This window comes from Phasianus colchicus, chromosome 4 (assembly GCF_987193195.1).
Source record: "Phasianus colchicus chromosome 4, bPhaCol1.hap1.1, whole genome shotgun sequence".
Taxonomy (NCBI): domain Eukaryota; kingdom Metazoa; phylum Chordata; class Aves; order Galliformes; family Phasianidae; genus Phasianus; species Phasianus colchicus.
The window spans coordinates 25,814,723-25,836,221 of record NC_143439.1 but is presented as its reverse complement, the minus strand read 5'-3'; the positions used below and the strand labels follow the sequence as shown (position 1 = coordinate 25,836,221).

At 35.4% G+C, this 21,499-nt stretch overlaps 1 protein-coding gene and 1 long non-coding RNA gene across 8 annotated transcripts in view; one reads left to right on the top strand and one right to left on the bottom strand.

Moving 5' to 3' along the window:
* The window catches only part of ASB5 (ankyrin repeat and SOCS box containing 5), a 35,720-nt gene extending 16,178 nt beyond the window's left edge, over window positions 1-19,542 (top strand). For 2 of the 5 annotated variants that reach the window (XM_090138931.1, XM_090138932.1), the window contains exons 2-8: window positions 10,085-10,152; window positions 12,679-12,758; window positions 13,900-14,007; window positions 15,434-15,584; window positions 15,714-15,848; window positions 17,619-17,810; window positions 18,915-19,541. In XM_090138931.1, coding sequence (XP_089995057.1) covers window positions 10,095-10,152; window positions 12,679-12,758; window positions 13,900-14,007; window positions 15,434-15,584; window positions 15,714-15,848; window positions 17,619-17,810; window positions 18,915-19,042 — 852 coding nt within the window. In that variant the 5' untranslated portion in view covers window positions 10,085-10,094 and the 3' untranslated portion in view covers window positions 19,043-19,541. Of the gene's footprint in view, window positions 1-291; window positions 1,127-4,715; window positions 4,958-10,084; window positions 10,153-12,678; window positions 12,759-13,899; window positions 14,008-15,433; window positions 15,585-15,713; window positions 15,849-17,618; window positions 17,811-18,914 lie in introns of those variants that run through there. The other 3 variants (XM_031596620.2, XM_090138930.1, XM_031596621.2) reach the window with 3 other exon arrangements.
* Window positions 10,510-21,499, bottom strand: LOC116231073 (uncharacterized). Of its 3 annotated transcripts, none has more exons than XR_016465953.1 (4): window positions 21,440-21,499; window positions 20,634-20,676; window positions 16,098-16,121; window positions 10,510-10,908 (listed from the first exon to the last, which is right to left on the bottom strand). It is a non-coding gene; the product is annotated as an uncharacterized LOC116231073 (long non-coding RNA). The 3 variants fall into 3 exon arrangements; XR_016465952.1 differs by lacking the exon at window positions 21,440-21,499 and adding an exon at window positions 21,345-21,428; XR_004167352.2 differs by lacking the exon at window positions 10,510-10,908 and having other exon boundaries at window positions 15,856-16,121.

The window sequence follows — 21,499 nt, the reverse complement described above, 5'->3', positions numbered from 1 at the left end:
CATAGATCCTACTGGCATGCTTGATTTGTGTACTCTGATTTAACTCATGAAATTCCCTTCATCAGTTTATTTTTCTGAGTGCAATGAATAACAAGCTTTCAAACCACAAACAGTATAAATGAAATATGATGAATATTGATGTTGTTTTCTTAAAACCTGAGTTTTAAAAGTGCATAACCGTAAGATCGAAAGATAATGCTGGAGTAAAGAAAGCATAGAGCAGCCTATCTGCAAGGCCTTCCAGACAACTGTTTAATAAATTAATTAATTAATTAAAAATAAAAAGTCATTAGTAAGTCCCAGTAATGGATTGAGGTAGACCCAAATGTACCACTTGCAGCTGTGGGGCATAAGGCACCAGGGGAATACCAAAATAGCATAGCTCCCTAAAGGTGATGTTCCTTCCCTTGCCAATAGACTTGCTATAGCCAGTGTTCTGCTATTCACACTCTTCTCTTGTAGGAGATGTTCTCAAACATTTGCAATGCAAGCAAACAGCGAGTGAACTTCTGCCAGGGTTTGATGATGATGGCTTTAGGGGAATGCATTACGTGCCTAAGTGCTGAGCTTTATTTGTGATTGCAGCAATGCTGCCTGGCTGATCATAAATCCATTATGGCATGCTCCATCTGTTGCACTGGTGGTTGTTACTTTTTGCTATGTCTGGAGTCTTTCTGGCAATAGATCTGATCTCTTTCTTTATGGCTGTATTCTCTCATTGTACTTGGCTGAAGATTAACTCTGTGGTGCTCTGTACCATTCCCATGCAGACTGTTGGTCTTTTGGCCATGTCTCTTTGTGCACTCTGTCAATATCTGAAGCCCAGACTTGGTTGGTATCTGATTTGGCTAGCTTAATCAGCACTGTTACTTTGATTTGCTTTAACTTGACCCATGTTAGAAAATATTCTCAGTTATGACTGCCTGTCTGCATGAAGAGATCTGGCAGGTGCACAGGAAATCCACAAGGCAAGAAATGTAATAAATGGATCAGTGTTCCATGTTGAAACTCTATGATGACAGCATTTATAACATCACAATTGTAAGCCTTTTTTAAACCTTCTGCTGTGCTTCCCAGTATCCAGGCATGTAAGGCCTAACAAATAGTAACAACCTCAGCAGAAGAGGTTAGAATAAATAGCTATCTATACAGTGTTGATATTTTGATAATAATAGATCGAATTTCCAACTAAGAGATAGTGAAGATGCTGTGTAATGAGCAGGAGTCTATAGTAGGACTTTTTGGTGTTAGGATTTTTTGTTTTTTGTTTTAAATAGTCTTATAGACAAATAGCATTTCCTGCTTAAATAATTAATGACCATTTAAATATTATCTACATATGTGTGGGCATTTGTCAAGATATGGGGTGGACAGAAGACTGTTTGATGATGCCTGGGTAATGCCTACATTTCTACTTGACTGCTATTTATATCATTGAATTGGCCACTAATATGCAAGTTACGTGCAAGTAAAAAGAGTTTCAGTACAAAACAGTTTGGGAAGCTAGGTGGTACATCAGTTGGCTAACTTGCTGAGGGTTGCATAAACACACAAGAATACTGATCTGGGCTGTTTGAAAGTAGTGCAGTTTTGTTCTATTATCCTTAAGATAAATTAGTGTTATTGGAGTTCAGACTGTATTGCATTGAGCTTCATCATATGTTGATTTTTTTTTTTCTTTTGGTTGTTATTTGCATTAAAGACTTTTTGTCTGTTAGTGCAGTTGCATCTCTGTGGCCTTAAGAACAGCCTTGAAATTAGAACGGGTTCCCATGGAAAGGGAGGAATAAAATGTCTTTCATTTTCATTCCCAGTTGTTAGAACAGTTGTCCCTGTAGAGTAAACTTGGAGATATTTGCTGGCATAGAAATGTTGAAATTGTACTTGTTGTTTTGTTTTTAAATGAAGTTCTGGATAAAATCCAGGTCCTCCTGTGGGCTGATTGTTTTTCTGTTTGTTTTTTTGTTTTTGTTTTTTGGCTGATTATCTGCAATGCAAGGGTATCTGAATATATGAATGAGCATATCTATAATGTGAATATTGTCTGTAATTGCTTGCATACCAGGACAGGAAAATATTGGTCTATCATATTTACTATGTTCTCAAGTATCTACTTAGACTTCTGTGGCAGGTTTTCTGGGGGTTTTTGGAGTGATTAAGTGTCTTCTGTTAAAAAAAGTAAATCTGAAGAACAGAATCTGAGTACCAAGCCTGAGTAGTTTCAAACACTAAAAGTGTTGTTACCTAATGAGATAGAGAGGTACTGGTTTTTATTTTGAAGTTCATGTAACACCATGTATGCATGGCTGACTTGAGCAAGACAAGATGGCAATTCCATGTCATAGATGGAAATGAAATAATGAAATCTTCACTCTTACTTTTTAACTGTATGTCCTTTAGCATCTCAGTTATATTTCAATACATTTTTAGTTAATTTATAGTCTAACTCTCACTTTAAAGAGAAAAACATTAATGGCTCAGCATTGTGGACTGGGGACCATTTTTATGTGCTTGATGGATTTGAATGGTGAATGCTAAGTCTAACCTATGTGAGAGAGACATTACAATGGGATAGAAAGAAAAGTTCTTTAAAATGCAAGACTTCTGTCCAGAATATGAAGAGTTATATCTAGTAGAATTTAGTGCAAAGCTGAGTCTAGAGTCCTGAGTGGGAGAAGCTTTGCCTGCTTTAAAGCATAACAAAATAAATATTTTTATACATTGTGTTTTGATGTCTTCCAGAGTATTCAAAATAAGTTAATGAGCAGCAAGTATCTGTGGACTAGATACTTTTCCCAGTACTCTTGCCTAGGAGGTGTCAGATTTTTGCTGTAGTCTACCTTCATTGATTTCTGATTGCTGCTTGTGGAAGCAGAATAAGATGTTGGTGACCCTCCTGGGACCTTGCTCTCCCAGGCCAGGGCAGCTGTCATTGTATCTGCTGTCTTCCTTGCTGCTGCATGGTCACACCTGTGTGGATGGTGAGAATAATAATAATGTGGGGGCTGGAATCTGTGGGAAGCAGTAGCATGAACTACTTTTATGTTGTCGGTATCGGTCCACTGGAAGGACCCAGCTTCATTCTCAGCTGACAGCCTCTCCCACAGAAGTCCAACAAAAACATGCAGGTCTTCTCAGTCCACTGTCAATACTCGCCCTGCAGACCAAGATGCTCTGCTTGATCCTAATCCTCACCACCTTCTCCTGAAAGTCCTGGGATTCCATTCCAAGTAGAAAGGAAAAGTAAAACTTGAGTTGAGCCCCCACACCCTGGCAAGCATAGAAATTGTCATCAGTTATTTCATACCTGGAAAATAGTGTTGATATTTTCCTGACTCAGTTATGTGCATACATCTGTTTAATAAGGTTTCTTGTTGATTCATCATGTCTTTCACGTATTTGTTTTCTTGATGAAGATACTATGAGTTCACAAGTAATCCCAGTATTAAACGTATGCTTATGATGTGCATGGCTTTTTGCAAAATCTCTCTTCCAGCTTTTACTTGCAGAGTCTGATTGCTTGATATATAGAAGTGCTGTACATGTGAGTTATTGTGGCTGATTTAGCTAGATAAAATCTGAAGAAAACCTCTGGGAGAGTGCAGTTTCCTTCTCTCTTGTTAGAATAGAGGTAGCCCACCTGCTTTTGTTCTATAAGCAGACAGTTCCAGTAGGGCAGTTCCCATGTGCTGTAATTTCAAGGTGAAAAACTGTGGTTGCTCTTTCTTCATTCTCTTAACCCCCTTAACTATAAACTTGCCTCTGATTTTCTCTTAAAGAGATATGAGGAAATCTAGAAAGATTCCACGAAATAAATATGTATTATTTGTGTTAAGTACCTGAAAAGAATAGTACTAATAAAACCAGTAATATGAATTTCCTTTAAAAATTTTACAGATGGCTGATTTTTATATCAGTAAAAGAGGATAGTTAAGAAATACTATATGGAAAGGAGGCAGGGGGTAAAGGCAGCATGTTGACAAAGAAATCACTGTTCTTTTTATCCGTGCAGGAATTTTATTGTGCTTTGCTTCTGTATGCAGATTTCCATGGTTCTGTCATTCAATACCCAAATGATACATAAAAACAAACAGAAAATTCTACTAGCAGTTAATTGCTCTTGTTTAGTGACTTCATATAACAAGTCTGCAGCCTTACTTTTGTAATGGGATCAGACTTTCAAATTAACCAGTGAATTAGTCAAGCCAAGTTATTTTTATTATTATTCAGGACGTAGTTTCTAATTGATATCCATAGAATACATCTCCCCTGTTTAAGAAAAACAAAACAAAAAACAAAAGTGTTCAATGATTTCATGGATTCTTCTGGATTCCATAATCTCTCTCTTAACTGAAAATTACATATGCAGAAAGAATTATTGTTTTTATCTTTTATTATAAAAATTGCTAGTCTGATAAAAACATATTTAGTTTTCCTGTTTTAGGTTGCTTGTTACTTGTGCCACAAAACTTATGCTTTAATACTAATGCTTTAAGAATTTTTTCCTTTTTTGATTTAATTATGGAAAAAATAACACATTCTTTCCATTTAAATTGTGTAAATAGTTAAGACTCATGCTGTAGCTAAGCTGATTCTTTCTCTGCTTTAAAAATAGAAAATGCTAGAGCAATCCTTCCCTTCCCCCACTATGTTCTCACTAGTCCAAGCTAGTAAATGTTACTGAATGGATTTCAGTGTTGTAGCCATTCTACAGTAAGTACAAGAAGAGCCTTTGTGAAAAACTGCGAGGAGAAAAAAAGGTAGTAGAAATCCATCTGTGAATGTTCGTCAGACTAGAGCACCTGCACCAATGATAGACAGGCTTTCCTCGAGAAACAAATAATGACAACAAACACTGCTGTTCAGAGGAGCCAGAATCTCCCCAAAAGGCACCTAGAAAGTATAGGGGAGTGTCCTGCAAAACGAAAATCTAGCTGGGGTATTCTGACCAGCCAAGGTTAGTACAGAAGCCATTTCAGAAATTGTACTGAAATATGCTAAACTGACCTAATTTATGATATTCTTGCTCTGAATTTTCTGTGCTTTTTCTTTCCAGCTGTAATATAAATGCATGTTTATGTTAACGGCACTCTGTTGTCTTGCATGGGTTAACACAAGGGTGTTGAAGCTATTTTTGTTCTTTCTGCACTCTTATCAGCTGATCTAAAATACCTTTTCTGTTTATCTGCCCTATTTGTTTTATGTGTGTTTAAGGCTTGACTTACCCTGACTTTTCCTCTCCTGCCACAAGGTAACTGGATACTGAAGGCTAATTGTTTACGAGGGAGAAACAGAGAATGAAAGGGGGAGGAGTAACTTTATATATAAAGAACAGTTTATAGGTAAATGAAACAGAGACAATGTAAGAACTACAGGTGATGGAATTATTGTGTTTTGTACTAAGGACAAAGTTATAACTGTAAGGGTTTGCACAGGGAAGTACTTATGACGAAATTAAATTACTGGGCACCGACATTTTGAGCAATGCAAAACGAACTGTGTTATAAAAGACTTGCTTTGGACTGCTATTATCAGAGCTGTATTTTTCTATTTTTCTTTTCATATTACAAGTGTGTAAAAGGGATCTTTGAATAATTGTGACAGTCTAAAATCTAATAGGAGTTATTTATTTATTTATTTTTTAAAGTGATCATAGTCCTATACTGACCACATCCTGAGGCTGAGTGAGGCAAAAAAAAAAAAAAAGGGGGTGGGGGGAGTGATTTTGTTGATATTATGGTATCAAATGGAAGTGTTTCAAAAGTGGAGATGTTAAAATAGTCAAGGAAAAAAGAGAGTATTAAAGGCACAGGAGACAGGAAAGAGAAACTTGATTATATTACGCATAAAAATAATTATGAATTTACCATTGAAAACATAGGTATACCTTTTCAGGACTGTCAGTTCTAAACTAAGCAGTATTCAAGAATTAAAGAAACAATTACCATAGCTGTTTGAGTGCAATGATCCTGTTACAGTTATTGATTGGTTTTAATATACAGTGTACCATTTACTTTCTTATTGTTCACCATGTGGGTGAAGGTTTCCCAATCTATTGTATCTGATATATGTGAAGGATTCATCTAGTACCGGTTTCCAGAAAACAAGGACATTCTTCACAAGACTGAAATGAAATTTTACAAATGTTTTGTCTAAAATGCTGGCTGTAGATGTTCCTTGCTCAGGGCTGGGCTCTTTCCCATTCTTACAAAGAATTAGCCCCAGTTAGCCAAGTTTTGAAAAATTCAGAAGTGCAGCAAAATATGGAAAGTAAACATTTCTGAAGATGCCATCTTAATGTGGTACAGCTACTTAAAGCCTCTTTGTGACTGACAAACCATGCCTGTGTATGTATTGATTGACAACTTGAAGTACCAAGAGACTACTGTTGCAATCAATGCTTCTGGTTGAATAACAAATGTATCTAATACCAAATCTGAAGGATACACTTTTCTTTCCTTTTTGTCTGTGGGGCTATCCGAATCAGACTTTGTTCTCCCCAGAAAAAAAGTCGTATATCAGTTCACAAAATACACAAGTTGGAAAATAGTCTAGAAGTGATGGGGTAGCAGGGGGAATATGTCATAAGATCTGGCAGAAGTGGAAAAAAAGGGAGCCAGGCTATCAAAAGATTTTCAGCCCCAACAGCACAAAGGTCCAAAACCAGACTATTTTAGCAAAATCTCCTGGATGCCAGAAAACCTATTCACGGTGTAGTTCCCCAGCTTTGTTAGCCAGCAGGATTCTGCCTTTATGGCTAGGAATTATATCACATACTGCATTCGCTCTGGCAGGCTGGGGAAATACAGAGAAATCTGAGCACACCTTGGGGAAAATGGTTTTCAGTCTGGACTGAGGCTAAGACTGTGTTTGAGGAGCAAAATTACTTCAGGCAGAAATCCTCCAAAACCTCAGGTCAGCTCAGATTGTCAGCATTCCTCCCCTCTCAGCTTCTAGGGCAGTCTACTGCAAAACTCTTGGTTTTAGTCTAAGGAAACAATAACAGTCTTAGCTTGCTACCAGCTACTCCACACATTTAAATCAAGCCTGATGTAGGTCTAACAGTATCCAAAGATTACTCTATTAGAGGTTAATGTGGTTTTAGATGGTGGTGCTGTAGATATGGCACATAGAGTTTGCAAGCTACTTAAGGCTAGAAAAATATTCAGCCAGCTGCTGATTCTCCAATAAAATGGAAAAAAAAAGAACTGTGCGTGAGTAACGGACAGGGAAGTTGTTGCTGTGCTCTCATGTGACAGGAGAAGGGGCTTGACACGCTTCTTCCTCTGTGTTCAAGGTCTGGCACAGAGCCTGTAGCAACAACTGCTGCTGCCATCATCACTACCACTGCCTTCACGTAGCATAACATTACTTCTGTTGGCACTTATTTTTTCTTCTTTTTTTTTTTTTTTTTTTTTTTTTTTTTTTTTTTCAGTAGGATTTTGAAACAGTTTAGTGGCTCATGTTTCTGTGCATAAAGTTTGTTGAATTGCAATGCCAAGCACTCAGTTAGGAACTGTTAAAAGCAGTCTTGCTTGTGCCACGCTGATTTGATCTTCTTATGCATTATAATGTAGTGCTTGATGACATGGTCACCTGCTGTACTTTTCTACAGAGCTCCTTCTGTGATGTGCAAGATGGATGGTGTTGTGAGAACGTGTTAGTTTTATATATGGAAATATATTCTTGTAGGTTCCACAGATTGGAAAGCACGTAGTTGAATGGTAGGAATCCATAAGAAAAAAGGGTTAACTTATTTGTGTCCTGCCTCTAAAAGAAAATTCTATTCATTTCTTTGCCATGGCCACTGTATGTTTCAAGTCCAGTCATCAAAACTGAAAGTTTCTTGGTGGATTATGATTATTATTATCTAAGCCAGTTCAGTGCTCTTATAAGCATAATTAAACCAAACTTTCAATGCATACTCCAGTTCCTAAGCACTCCGGAAAAAAGTATGCTATCATTTTACAAAATGAGCCTTAAGATTCTGTGTTTTGGTTCCTCAGTTATAAAATCACATGAATGGATGATGCTATGAAGATTGATTACATAAGGATTACATAAGGATTTCAAAATATTTTTATGATACTGGGACAAAACTATGAAAAAGGAAATACAAAATTACCAAATATTGTAACATAACCAACATGGGGGAAGGTATCCTGTTAGAAATGGAGATATAACTTAATTCATTGAGTATAGCACCAGAATGGTGAAAATAATGTACATTCATGAATTGTGGAAAGAAATTTTGTTTTGCATGGTTTTCAAGAGTAGGGTACTGCTGGCATTTGGCTCTGGAATTAAATCTCCACAAAGAATATTGGTTTGGATCAGTCAGGGTTCTTCTCTTCTCTTCTCTTCTCTTCTCTTCTCTTCTCTTCTCTTCTCTTCTCTTCTCTTCTCTTCTCTTCTCTTCTCTTCTCTTCTCTTCTCTTCTCTTCTCTTCTCTTCTCTTCTCTTCTCTTCTCTTCTCTTCTCTTCTCTTCTCTTCTCTTCTCTTCTCTCTTTTTTTGTTGTGTATGTGTATATTTACATGCTTATGTATGTATACTTATATATTGTTGTAATATATAAAGTCAAATTAAAGCAAAGGCAGTTTAAAATATTGAAGTGAAAAACTTAAATGATGTTGAGCTTTATATTCTTTCTCAAATATATTGTAGCTCTAACCTAATTTCTGATCCTTTTGGAATATTTCAGATGGTTGGAATTTCATTTATTAAAAAGAAGTGGCTGCCATTCAGCTGGTCAAATCTATTCATATTAGTTAAGCATCATTGATGGAATTCCTAGCTTTTAAAGACTTGGCTTAGAATACTAAGATTCTTTTCAATAGGTTTTTAGTATCAAATATCAATTAAGTAGTTGACACAGTTCTATTTTACTGGACAGTTTTAATGTAGGTAGTGCTTCAGTAAAAATCTGGTACAACTTAATTACATGTATGAAATGCCAGGATGTCTTATCAACTGGACCAAAGTGAGTCCTTTGATCTTTGTACTGTACTGCTACAGGGTATTTTCAATGTAGTAGGTATTGATCATATCTGTAGCTGTTGCCACAAACAGAAAGATAACAGGAATTAGCTCAATAAATAGTTAATATTTAGTTAGTTTTGCAGAAATAAATATTATCAGCAGGAGTTTCCAAATAGTCTGTGGTTTTCATCTCAGTGATGAACTGTGAGGAAGTTCCTGTTTTCATTTCTTTTACTTTTTTTTTTTTTTTTTTTTTTCCCCCCTATTCTTTTTCCAAAGACTGCACAGATCTTTAGAAATAAAGGGATGGAATGATTGCAACTAATGACTTTTACTAAAATATTGTTAGTATTTTATTATTGTCATCATGTATACAGGCTCACAGGTAGATGTGAAGGCTATAGGAGAGAAGAAAATAACACCAATGGCTTAGAAATGGATCAAAGTCAGAACTTTCCCATTTTCGGGAGTGAACTGAGTCTTTAACTGTTTAGAGTAGTTACCAAAAACCCAGTTTAACAATGCAAAAATTATTAAGAACATAATAGACTACAGTGAACTGCTGAAATAAAAACCAGCCAAGTGAGTAGATCAAGTATCATTTATGACATATTCAGAAGATCTCTGCTTCTTTCTTTTGTATAGATAAGAAATAGTAAAATAATTTATGGAATATTTGGCAGCATTTCCCTTAGATTTCTGAGGATACTGAACAATTGCATGAGGTTAAAAAAGGAGGAATTGATTTTGCAGTTCTTGTTCAGCTCACGGTTCTCTTGACCTCACTATCAGTTTCTCTTGAGTTGAAATTCCAGTCAAGCAGTCTCAGAAGGCAAATCCACAGATGCTAACACTTTTCAAAGTTGTTAATTAAAAAAAGAAATGTGGGGGGGGAAAAAAAAAAAAGAGGTCACTGTCCTTTGGTATAAGAAAAGAAACTGGCAACTCCATATGCTCGTATCTTCAGAGCTGTGTTTATGGCAGGGTGAAAGTTCATATTACAGCCAGCCGCCGATCTCCTTCCAAACACAGCAGGAAAGTATTAAGAACAGGCCGAGCTAGCAAGAATAAGTTTATTTAAATGTATTGTTTTTTTTTTCCAGATTGAAAGAAATGAGTAGGATTTATAATTGCAATTGTTTGGAAGTACCATGGGGAGATGGAGATTTAGGTATTGTATGATAATTTGTAATTAATTTATTTTTAACTTTGCCCATTAATACCATTAGTCTATTTATTCTATTTATTCTTTCCTTATTAGAGTTTACAAAGTAATGTAGGCTGCCCTTCCTGAATGAATGTCAGAGAACTTGGGACTAGTGTGGCTAATGGTAAATAAAGCTAGAGATGCTTTGTATTCAACATACTCAGCATCTGTCAGAAACTACATCAACAGGTACTTAATAAATGAACAGTTTTGGAATAGACTATATTACTAATTCTGCTGTCACAGACAATGTTGAATTTAAACAGTTCTTCATTTATATTCTTGTTAATGCTTTTTAAATAAGAGACACAGCAAGGTTGTAGAATAGCAGAAGGCAGCAATCTCGATACAAAATTTATTTTAAAACAATTTTGATGTTTATTAATGCTGCATGTTTATTTTGAGCATATTTTCATCTCTGCAGTATTTCATGGTTAATTATTATGTTTACCAATAAATCAGTAGGAATGTGGAAGCTTTTCCCAAGCTTGATTTGCACAATTTTTTTTTCTGCAGTACTTTGCTTAAAGATTTTTATTCTAATAGAGATGGTACAAGCATTTAGTTTTGAATGGTTTTAGCAGCTAGCTGCTAATGTCTCTATGTGAGGGCAGGGAGATAAGGTGGGCGTAGATGCAATATAGACTTCAGAGTGGGATCTGGCATCACTGAATTTCAGATGTCACTCTAACAATTATATTAACAGATGTTTGGAGCATTCTGTGGGGGAAGGAGAAGATGGAATGAAAGGTGGAAACAAAGTTGATTTCACATTCTGACTGCATCTTTGTTCTGATAGTTACACATGGACACACACACAAAAAAAGTCCAAAGTATATTTATATTTAATGGATGTAAAGAATTAATATTTACAATATTACAAGATGCTTTTCTATACAATAGTAAAGTGTCAGGGTTTTTGTTTGTTTTCCTCTTGTTAATTTATGAGTAAGCTAAACCACTGAGAAATAATCTCATCTATGGAGATAAGGAAGAAAGTTCAAAGGGAACCTTTAATGCAGTTTTCAATAATTTTTTAGGAATTTCGCAACTGTCACCAGAAGGACTTAATGAATCTTATTTTATTTGAATTAGAGCAACATGAGTGCTGGTTCTATGGTAGATAGCAGTGAAAAACTATTGTTATTTTGTAAAAATCAGGTCAGTATGATTTCTGAACTCAGTTATTGTTAAACAAAATCCCTTAACATTCCAAACAATTTGTATATGTTTTTTTAACTTAGTTATTCCCACTAGAAGTAAAAACCATAGGGAACAATGTTTGTGAGAATGCACAGAGTGCACACACACACAGAGATTATCAGAGCTTAGCACAAATCATTCTGAAAAAAGTATTAGAAGAATGGAGAAAAAAGTGGTGTAGGAAAAAGAACTGAGTGGGAATCATACTATTTAACACATTTTGTATGATTTCAACATAACAGTAGTAGCAAAATAAGTCCTAGTCCAAGCCCTAGCATTCACTTCAGACAGCTAGACAAAAATAAAATCTGTCAGTGTCAGAAAGATTCAGGTTTCACGTGAGTAATTGAATTAGCTTCTTTACGTTCCCAATAATTTCCTCTTACAGGTATAAGTATCAGTAATTCATAATATACTTTGAAGATGATTCTTTCTTACACAGTCTCAAAACTTAATTTGCAAGGTTAATATAAAAAATGGGTATCAGCTTTGCCTGTGATCCTATCAGCAGCAAGTGTTCTATAGGAAAGGACAGGCTCTTCAAAGAACCACTGGCTGACTCTGGGGTTGGGTTGGAGTTAAGGGTTGGGGATAGCATGAGGTAGAGAGATCACTGTGAGTTTTCTTTATTTTTGTTTTTGTCGATTCTTGAGGGTTGTGAGTCCTGACAATAAATGCAAGCTTTTGCATTAAGGATAACTACTTATTCTTAGTGCTAGTAGCCTATCAAGATGAGAACATAATATCCTGTTTCTTCTATAGCAACCTTTTGTACTATGATTCTCACTGTATTTCTCTTGTACATGTGTATAGCTTGAAATTAATCTTGTTGTACATAGAGATTTCCAAATTGAATTTCATATACTTCAGTTTTATCAGCACTTTTCCAGGCAGGTTTATATTTGTTTTTGGTTTAAATATCAATTTGTTGAAGCCTGTAAACATACTTGCCAGCTGCTAAAATAAATTGAATGATATTTAAAAATAAATAATGAAAAATAGAATTGGAAATATGGTGAGATGCATTTGTTGCATCGTATTATTAAAATCAATATATCAATATTTTTTTCTCTGTGCTATGTAATCATTTTCTATAGATGCTTACAGTTAATAATATAACAGCTTTATCTATAAACAAATCAATTGAAATACAGTCTCTACAGGGGAAGAATTATTTTCACAGGACATTTCACTTCATTCTGTGCATTATGTTTCTTGCTTTGCTCTATGCATTCCAAAAGCATTCTTATTCACATGGTTTACTCAATAAATGTTGTTATTACATAGGTTCTTGGGCAGATCGCTCACCTCTGCATGAGGCAGCCAGTCAAGGACGTCTTCTTTCTCTAAAGACTTTATTGTCACAGGTGAAGGCTGTGTTCTTAAAATTGCTTAACTTTTTAATGCTACCTAATCTCTCAGCATAGATTATTAATGCAGATTTAGTATGTTTTGCTTTTTTTTTTTTTCACCAGAATTTTTGAGAGCAATACACATTTACTAATTTTTGTTACAATAAGATATAAATTGATACTTAAAGTATTTTATCTGTATGTTTTAAACTTCATAAAATCAATCTTTATCAAAGCTGTAACTATGTCTGTCAGTGTTCTCCTCCTGTGAATCAATATACGTAAAATCATGGAACATTCTGAGTCAGAAGGGACCCACAGAGATCATTTAGTCCAAATGCTCTGCTTCACTCAGAAAAGATGGCTAGCCAGGAAAATACTTGTTTAGAGGGAAGGCACTGAAAAATTCCGGTTCTTTGCATAGTTGTGATTAAAAAAAATTGTTTTGTTAACAGCAAAGGGAGAGACTATAAACCATTGTTTGTTAATATTAGTTTTGTCATATTAGCTCCTACAATAAAGAATAAAATTGATGAATACAATTTTTAGCTTCTAAGAATTGAACAATACCTACTGCAAAAAAATCCAGTGTTTGATGTTTTTATCAATCCAAGAAGTATTCTCCTTGCTAATATTAAACTGATGTCTCTAGATATTTCAGTCCCTAAGTCAGAGAACTCTAAGTCTTAGAATCACAGTGCCATTTAAACCCAGAAGCCTCGTTGGGTTTAAAGACTACCAAGCATAAAGATTCCCGAACCTCTCTGCAGATCTGTTCCAGGGTTTCACCATCCCCATACTGAATTATTATACTTTCCCATACAACTAATTGGATTTCACACATTCCAACTTGTTTCTGTTGCCTTTTGTCTCATTATGATGCATCTCAGGAGTCAGGCTCCATTGTCTTTATACCCCCTTATGCCCTACTCCAGGATCTAATATTTCTGATTTTTAAAAAAGAAGAGCTGACAACTTTGATTCTGCTATCTGTGTTGACTGATGAAAGATTTTTTTTAGATGCTCATGAAAGATTACTTATTGCAAGTAGAGTTTTAAGCCTATTTAGAGTGTTATGAATTATTCCTTTGAATAGTAAATAGTGTGACCTAACAGCTTTCATATGATCTTCGTATGTCATTCATATCTTGTTTAGGGTTACAATGTAGACACACTAACTATTGACCAAGTAACTCCACTTCATGAAGCCTGCCTGGGAGATCATGTAGGATGTGCAAGGATCCTTCTTGAAGCAGGAGCAAATGTAAGGGTGTTTTCGTATATGAAGTCCAATGCTAACTTTTGTTTAACTAAGAAGGATATATTCCTTGATTTATTTTTTTACATTGGTATCTCTGTACTCTGTTGATGACATTGACTTAATTGCAATAAGCTGTCATCTGAAAGCTAGCAAAGCAAAGTTATGGCTCAAAGAAGCATCAGTATAGAGATGCTAGGTTAAATGAAAAAATGAAACAAAGACTACTTAAGTGTATATGTAAAAGTAGATCTCAAACAGAAGAACAGTAACAGGGAAAACAGATGGGAGTTGGGAAGGAACTGAGATAGCGTAGTCAACTGGAGAGAATCCGCTAGTAGTGTCACCAGAATTTCATTACATGATTTATCTTTTAAACTTCTGAATGCATCTCTCCTTTACTAATTTCCTTTTCCATTGGTGGCTTCCAGGAGTCTGTTCTTTTAATCTCTGGAATAACTTTTGTCACATTGTGCTAACTGCTCTTAAAGATTCTTTGGTCTGAGTACAAAAGAGCACTGACTCTTTTCTGTATTCATGACACAGACTCTCTACCTGTTATCCCAAACAGAAAGTGAGAATTCACAGACCATTTTTCCTACAATTTGTACTGACATCAGATTCACCAACAGTTAAAGTTTGCCAGTTATAATTGGTGATATTCCATCTTGGTGATGGAATATTTATTGTCCTTACAATTTACTTTTGGGAAACATCTGGAATATGTGTAAGTAACAGAAAAGAAAAACACAGATGTGTTCCAAAAAAAGCAGTCTCTGTCCACTTCAGCTAGTGCAAGGATTCTATAGATACTATTTACAAACCTGTAAGAGCAATTCTATTTTTGTATCTCAATTTTTGTAGTGCTTTTCATGGTTGGATTGGGTTTAGGGAATGCACGCAAGAGGATAAGTGAGATTCCCCTCTCCAAATACCTGTGTTCCTTCCTTTAGCACCATCACAATTTTTCCTTCTCATCATTCTCCCAATTAGCCTTGTCTCATTCCATGAAATACCACTCCAACAGAGCAATTAAAAACACAGAAGGGCAAATAATTCCCGCATTTAATATGAAGCTTGCATTCTGCTAAAGCTACAGAGAGAAGGTTCCCATTACTACAACAGGTGTGGATTTTTTGTATCAGTGAAAAGAGCCAAGTGCAATTACTTCTGAAAATTAAGTCATTTACTGCCCAAATGATAATATGTGGTCTTCAGCATAGTATTTTCTTTCATTCAACATAATTTAACATGAGCAACAGTAAACTGAGGAACGCGGTGATGGGAGAACAATAGTGCAAGGACTGAACAGTTAAACTATTTTATTCTAACCAGTAAGTTTGTCACTATTTTCATGCAGTTTCTAGCTATATTCTATTTAAAACTACTTTTCTTTCAATTTTTTTTGTTACCTCGATTTTATATATTTTAGGTAAATGCTACAACGATTGATGGAGTGACACCTTTATTTAACGCATGTTCGAGAGGCAGCGCAGCATGCGCTGAGCTCTTGTTAGAGTATGGTGCCAAAGCTCAGTGGGAGTCCTGTCTTCCATCACCAACTCATGAAGCAGCCAGCAGAGGTAAGAAATTACATGCTCAACAGACAAGCAGTTGACAAATATCTCAATAATGTAGTGTGAGGAAATGAGTCCCATTTTGTCTGAGCCAACTTACTGAAGTCAACCGACTATTATGCTTTGTACTGACAGGACACAGTGAATGCCTGGAGGTACTGATATCCTGGGGTATAGATGTTGACCAAGACCTTCCTCATTTAGGAACACCTCTATATGTAGCATGTGTGTCACAGCAGATCCATTGTATTCGAAAGCTTCTTTACGCAGGTATGTCATTATTTAAATAAAAGTATTGCTCATTTGTCTAAATAAGCATACTGAGCTTTGAAATAATCTGTGCTCAGTCAACAAAACTAGAACCCTTATTTGCAGGACACTTGTAACTATACTGTGATGCATGTTTTCTTACATCAACTTACTGCGTCTTTTTTTTTTTTTTTTTTTTGGCATAACAAACATGAGTAGAAAAGGGATCAAGACTAAAAGGAATGGGCCTTCAAAATATTCAGCACCTACCTCAGCTTAGTAGATACTCATTTTCTGTAGGAAAAAAAAAAAAACAACAAAGTTAAAATTAGCTCTGAGAAAGGTGTTGTTTTTAAAAGCTTTTTATACTGTATGCTTTCAACAGATTTTTTTTTTTTTTTTTTGGCTATGTAGTCCCATTCTTTTTAATCTTCAGCATACTGTGAACTCAATCTTTTTACAAAGCATAGAGGCTGAGCTGCAAAGAGAAGCAGTAAGGTAAAAGATACTTCATCCTAAACCTTGCTTTATTTAGTTAATCAACAAAAATAGAAGTTGGACATTCAGTCTGTGTCAGCATGAGTCCAGTGACACTATCTGCATAAAGGATTGTTTGCTGTTTGTTTGTTTCAGGTAATGAGATACAGGACTTTGGTGTCCTGCAGAAAAATAAATGAAAAATTATATTTGAATAATTACCGCTTTGTTATCATTGCACTTCAGTTGTTTTTCTAGTTAATTGCAGGTTATCAAGAATATAAACAAGCAATTAAAATATTTCTCTTGAAGTCAGTTTTCTAGTTCATAATTTCTATGTTTAAGGAACCTAGAAATATAACTGGCATGTTTTGAGATTCATATGCTGGCATAAATTAAAGGCAGTAACAGGACATTCTACATTTGTTGTGACAAAGCAGAGAAGTATATGTAAATTTAGAACAGAGGTAACTACTTATGTCAATCTGAATTTTTTATTTGATCAGTTATTTAGAGTGTATTGGGAGGTAAAAAGCTAACAGACAATGAAGTAGGCAAGAAAATGACACTGTGGAAGCATTTTTAAAATATTCATGCTGGTAAAAGTGACCTATTTAGACTCTGAATCAAATTGCTAGGCTTCTGATATTAAAAAGTCTTTTAACTCAAGTGGGAATTTAAAAGGCAGATAACATTTATTCAGTGCCAAAATTTGGTACAGAAGCCAATTTTTGGTCTCAAATGATCAGTATAGTTCTTTTAGTAAGTTTCCTTTTTTAATAGGATGACTGTTGGAGAAATCCTATTGGAGGGGAAAGGTTAACAGCTTGTTTAGAAAAGTTCTCCCATACTGGCTATTTTTGTTTAACTTCTGTATAAAATCTATTTTATGAATATAAATACAGCACTGCAAATTAATTCAGTCCATTTTAATTTAAAAACTCTATTTTTGCACTTGTTTTTAAAAACTTCAGTAATGAAAGTGTAGTTTACCTGTATCAATTTTTTTTTAACTTTTTTTTTTTTTTTTTTTTTTATAATTAGGGCAACTATGATGCTCACATTATTTAGTTCGATTTTTTTTTTCTTTTTCTTCTTTTTATACAGTATTTTCCTTTAAAATCTTGTTGTGCTTTGTAAGAACATCTAGGATAACTATATGATCAAAAGTTCAGTGATAGGATTAGCTATATTGGTATGTAATAAAATCAATGAAGTGGCTAAATTCACTGTTGCATTCCCAGACAGTGTGGATTTTTACTCAATGACAATTGTAATGAATCTCTTCTTCACATCTCTTTGCCTGCATACCAGGTGCCAATGTGCAGAAAGGAAAGCATTTGGAAACTCCACTGCATGCTGCTGCCCAGCATTCAAGTACAGAGATTGTAAACTTACTCCTTGAATTTGGGGCAGACATAAATGCCAAAAACACAGATTTTGAGAGGCCTGTTGATTTAGCTGCTCCTCGCAGTTTAGTAGAGAGACTGCTGCTCCTCCACGAAGGTAAGCAAGTGTATTTTTGTAAACAAACATGCAACTAAAAGCCCCCAACAGCTGAATACGTTTTCTTTCAGCCAAGTTCCTTTTTAACTATAAAAGTAACTAGTAATATTTACTCTCAGGCCACAGCCAGTGCACAGCCAAGCAGCATCAGAATTTATTCAAGCTGAAAAAACATCTTTTTATGTTTATTGTAAGTTAAACTATGATAAAACTGCATTTTTATTGGCTACATCAGATCATGCAATAAAGAAACAGGATACTTCAATTTCAGACTAAAAATGTATTTAGTTTTTGCCAGCCATCCCAAAATTAAAAAATACATGTGTTCCTAATAAACATGTAAAGCCCTTTATTTTGAGTGTAGGCAAAAAAATATGTAAATATTGGAAGTATATTTTTTTGTTTGAAAGTCTTGTCATACTTCACAAGATAACATTATAAACTGTTTCAGTCAATTCCCAGTTATGCATATGAATGTACAAACAAAGAATTTTTAAAATCAAATAATTATGAGTTGTCTGAAATGAAATGCTTTATAATAATCTATGATAAATGACCATAGAGGTTTTTTTACTTTAAATGAAATTTAGAAAACATTCCTTACTTTGTAATTACCTGAGTAATAGCAATTGATACAAATAGTCTCTTATAACTTTTAAAAGTCTGAGAGAGGGAGGAAATTAATATATCCCCAAGGGATCTGGATTTGTTCAGGCTGTCTTATATAAGGGTAAAAATAAGCTACAAGACAAAAAGGCCACAAGATGCAGGTGAAGACACAGGTGGAAAGCAAAGAAGTTACTGTCACAGTTAATTGTCATCTCTTTAGAGGTGAACTGGCGTTATTTCAATGTTTCCCTCAAAACAGTCTACTGTTAAGAACAACAACAACAATAACAAAAAGCAAAAAAAAAAAAAAAAAAAAAAACCAACCCCAAACCAACCCACACTAAAACCAACTGGTTTTGTGAATTGGCTATCTAGAGGCCATCAAAGACTAGAGGATTTTTAGAAGCCATAGCAAATATGTCAAAATCTTTTTTTTATTGGCATGAAACTCACCCTTATGTAATTAAACTCCTGTTTTTTTTTTTTCTTTTGCAGCCACACCATCTTCTCTTTGTCAGCTTTGTCGACTACGTATCCGAAATTACATAGGAAGAGCTAGACTGCATCTTGTCCCACAACTCCAATTGCCAACAATACTGAAGAATTTCTTACAGTATAGATAACATAATAATTAATCTTTAGAAAGCTGAATAATAAGTCTTCTGTTTATTGTAAATTTTACCTACAGAACTGCTGGGCGGAAAATAAAGCCTTTTGCATATTACTTTAAAAAGACACAAATCTTTGACACCTGGTGTTGGCATGTAATCACAATTGGGAGCCATTCAGCAACTGGTACCAAGGTGCTAACAAGGCTGAATTGAATTAGTGTGCTGATACTCTGGGAAATTATTGTATAGGTTTAGCTTAACACTTACTAATTAGCTTTAGTGCTGTTAATTTTATTTGTATTTATACTTTAAAATCTGTTTGGCATGTGGGAACTGCAGCGTTTCTTCATTTATATTTGTTAACTTTGTTCATTTGGAGTCATTATTTTATGTGTTTTTAAATTTCTGTTGTTTGTGTACCAAAAAATACTTGGTGGTAGGTGCACTACAGACGTTGATTAAAAAAAATAAATAAATGAGTAGATAACCATTTTTTCTTCCTTTTCTTTATATAGACACTTAATTAATGACAGTGAGAAACTTCCTTTGCTCTTCCTCACTGCTTGTGCTGTGGAGTTCTGTGTTTTGAGCTTTTCTTTTTTTTAGCCATACCTAGTTTACAGATTTTTTAATTTAAAAAGTTACAAATAATTTATAAAGATATAAGTTTACAAATTATAGGGAAGCCTTAATGCTGAGATACTTTCTGATGCCCTCTTGTAACAGAGCATTCTTGGAATCTTTCCTTATAATATATATATTTCTTGGAATCTTTCCTTAACAGTGCTGTATCATAACTTAGGGACATATTAATTATCTGCCTCAAAGAAAAACATAAATTATTGCATGGTACCCACAAGGTTTTTGAAGGCTACTGCATCATATCATAGAATCATAGAACACTTTGGTTAGAAGGGACCATGAAGATCCAAACCTCTGCTGTGGGCATGGTTGCCAACCACGGGATAAAGTTGCCCAGAGCCCATCTAACCTGGCCTTGAATGTCTCCAGAGATAGGACAGTCACTGCCTCTCTGGGCAGTCTGTGCTAGGGCCTCACCCCTCTGAGTAAATAATTTCTTTCTAACATCTAACTTAAATCTATCATCTTTCAGTTTAAAGCCATTCTCCCTTGTCCTATCACTATCTACCCATGTAAAAAGTCAGTCTACCTTCTACTTATAAGCCTAATACTCAGTTGCTAATTTATGTCCACCTAATAAAATCCAGCTTTCTGACTTTTATCCTTGTTTAAAGGAATCTTAGTTTACTTCTGCTCCTTGCAAAAACTCTAGTGAGATCCTGTTCTGGAGTCCCTCTAAAGGAAGATCAGATGCAAGTAGGAGAGACTGCTTAGGATTCCATACTGTGCACAGTCTAAGGATTTAGAGTATGTACTGAGCAAGTTAGGTAGAGTAAGGTCTAGACTTTTTTGTTTGTTTTATTGTTTTTTTTTCTTTTTTTTTTCCCCACTCAGAAACTAAGAATTGTTTGTTTTCTGTACAGTGCCATTACCATTATTACTTCAAGAAACACAGTAGTGCTGAGCCAACCACTGCACTACTGCACTTGTATACACAGAGTAAGATCACTTGGGCTCTTACCTTCAGGTGTGCAGAGTGCTTGTCAAACTTGACTTGGGAAAAGCTGCGTGAGAAAAAACAGAGGATGTTGGTTTGGCTTTAGACATTAGAGTCCCTGCTGTCTTACATCATCTAGGTGGATTTGCACTGTCATGCCATTTGCACTATCTATTCCCATTAATTCCATCAGTCATCCAGAGAGCAAACAAGATCCTCTTAAGTGGTGTGAGCTACTGGGTACTACTTTCTCCTTAATTCTGTGGAGCAGTAGACAAGCAGATTAACCCAGATCCAGCTTGCAGGGGTATTTTTGTGACTTGAATGTAGGGTAATACTTGCTTTTAAATCTTTAATCTTTTGCTAACAGATAATATGAAAATAGAGTCCCTTCAGCAAACTGAGACAGGTTGGACGGCAACAAACAAAACTGGGAACTCAGGCAGTTGCAGTGGCAGGACTGTGTTGTAGAACAGGCCTTTAGATCAACACATTCTCATGCTATGTACCAGAAATACATATTAACCAAATAAACAACATGAGCACTTGGTAAAGCTCTTCCAAAAAACATGATGCTATGCTGAATCAGAAATTAAAGAACGCATGCTCTGAAAGCAGTGCCTCCTATTTATGATGTTAGCGGCACGGCAGCAGAGGTTGAACCTTCCCACCCATATTCCATGATACATTGTTGCTGCGTGACAGACGGCAGCAGAGGGGCAGCCTGACACAGACACGACTCAGAAGCGCGTCACCGAATTCCTTCACGCGGAAAAGATGGCACCCACTGACATTCATCAACAGAAGGCGTGACTTTTGGAGCAACCTACGATTTCTAAACGACATATATATCGCGTAACATCTCCGTTCCGCTTTGGAATCCAACTGTG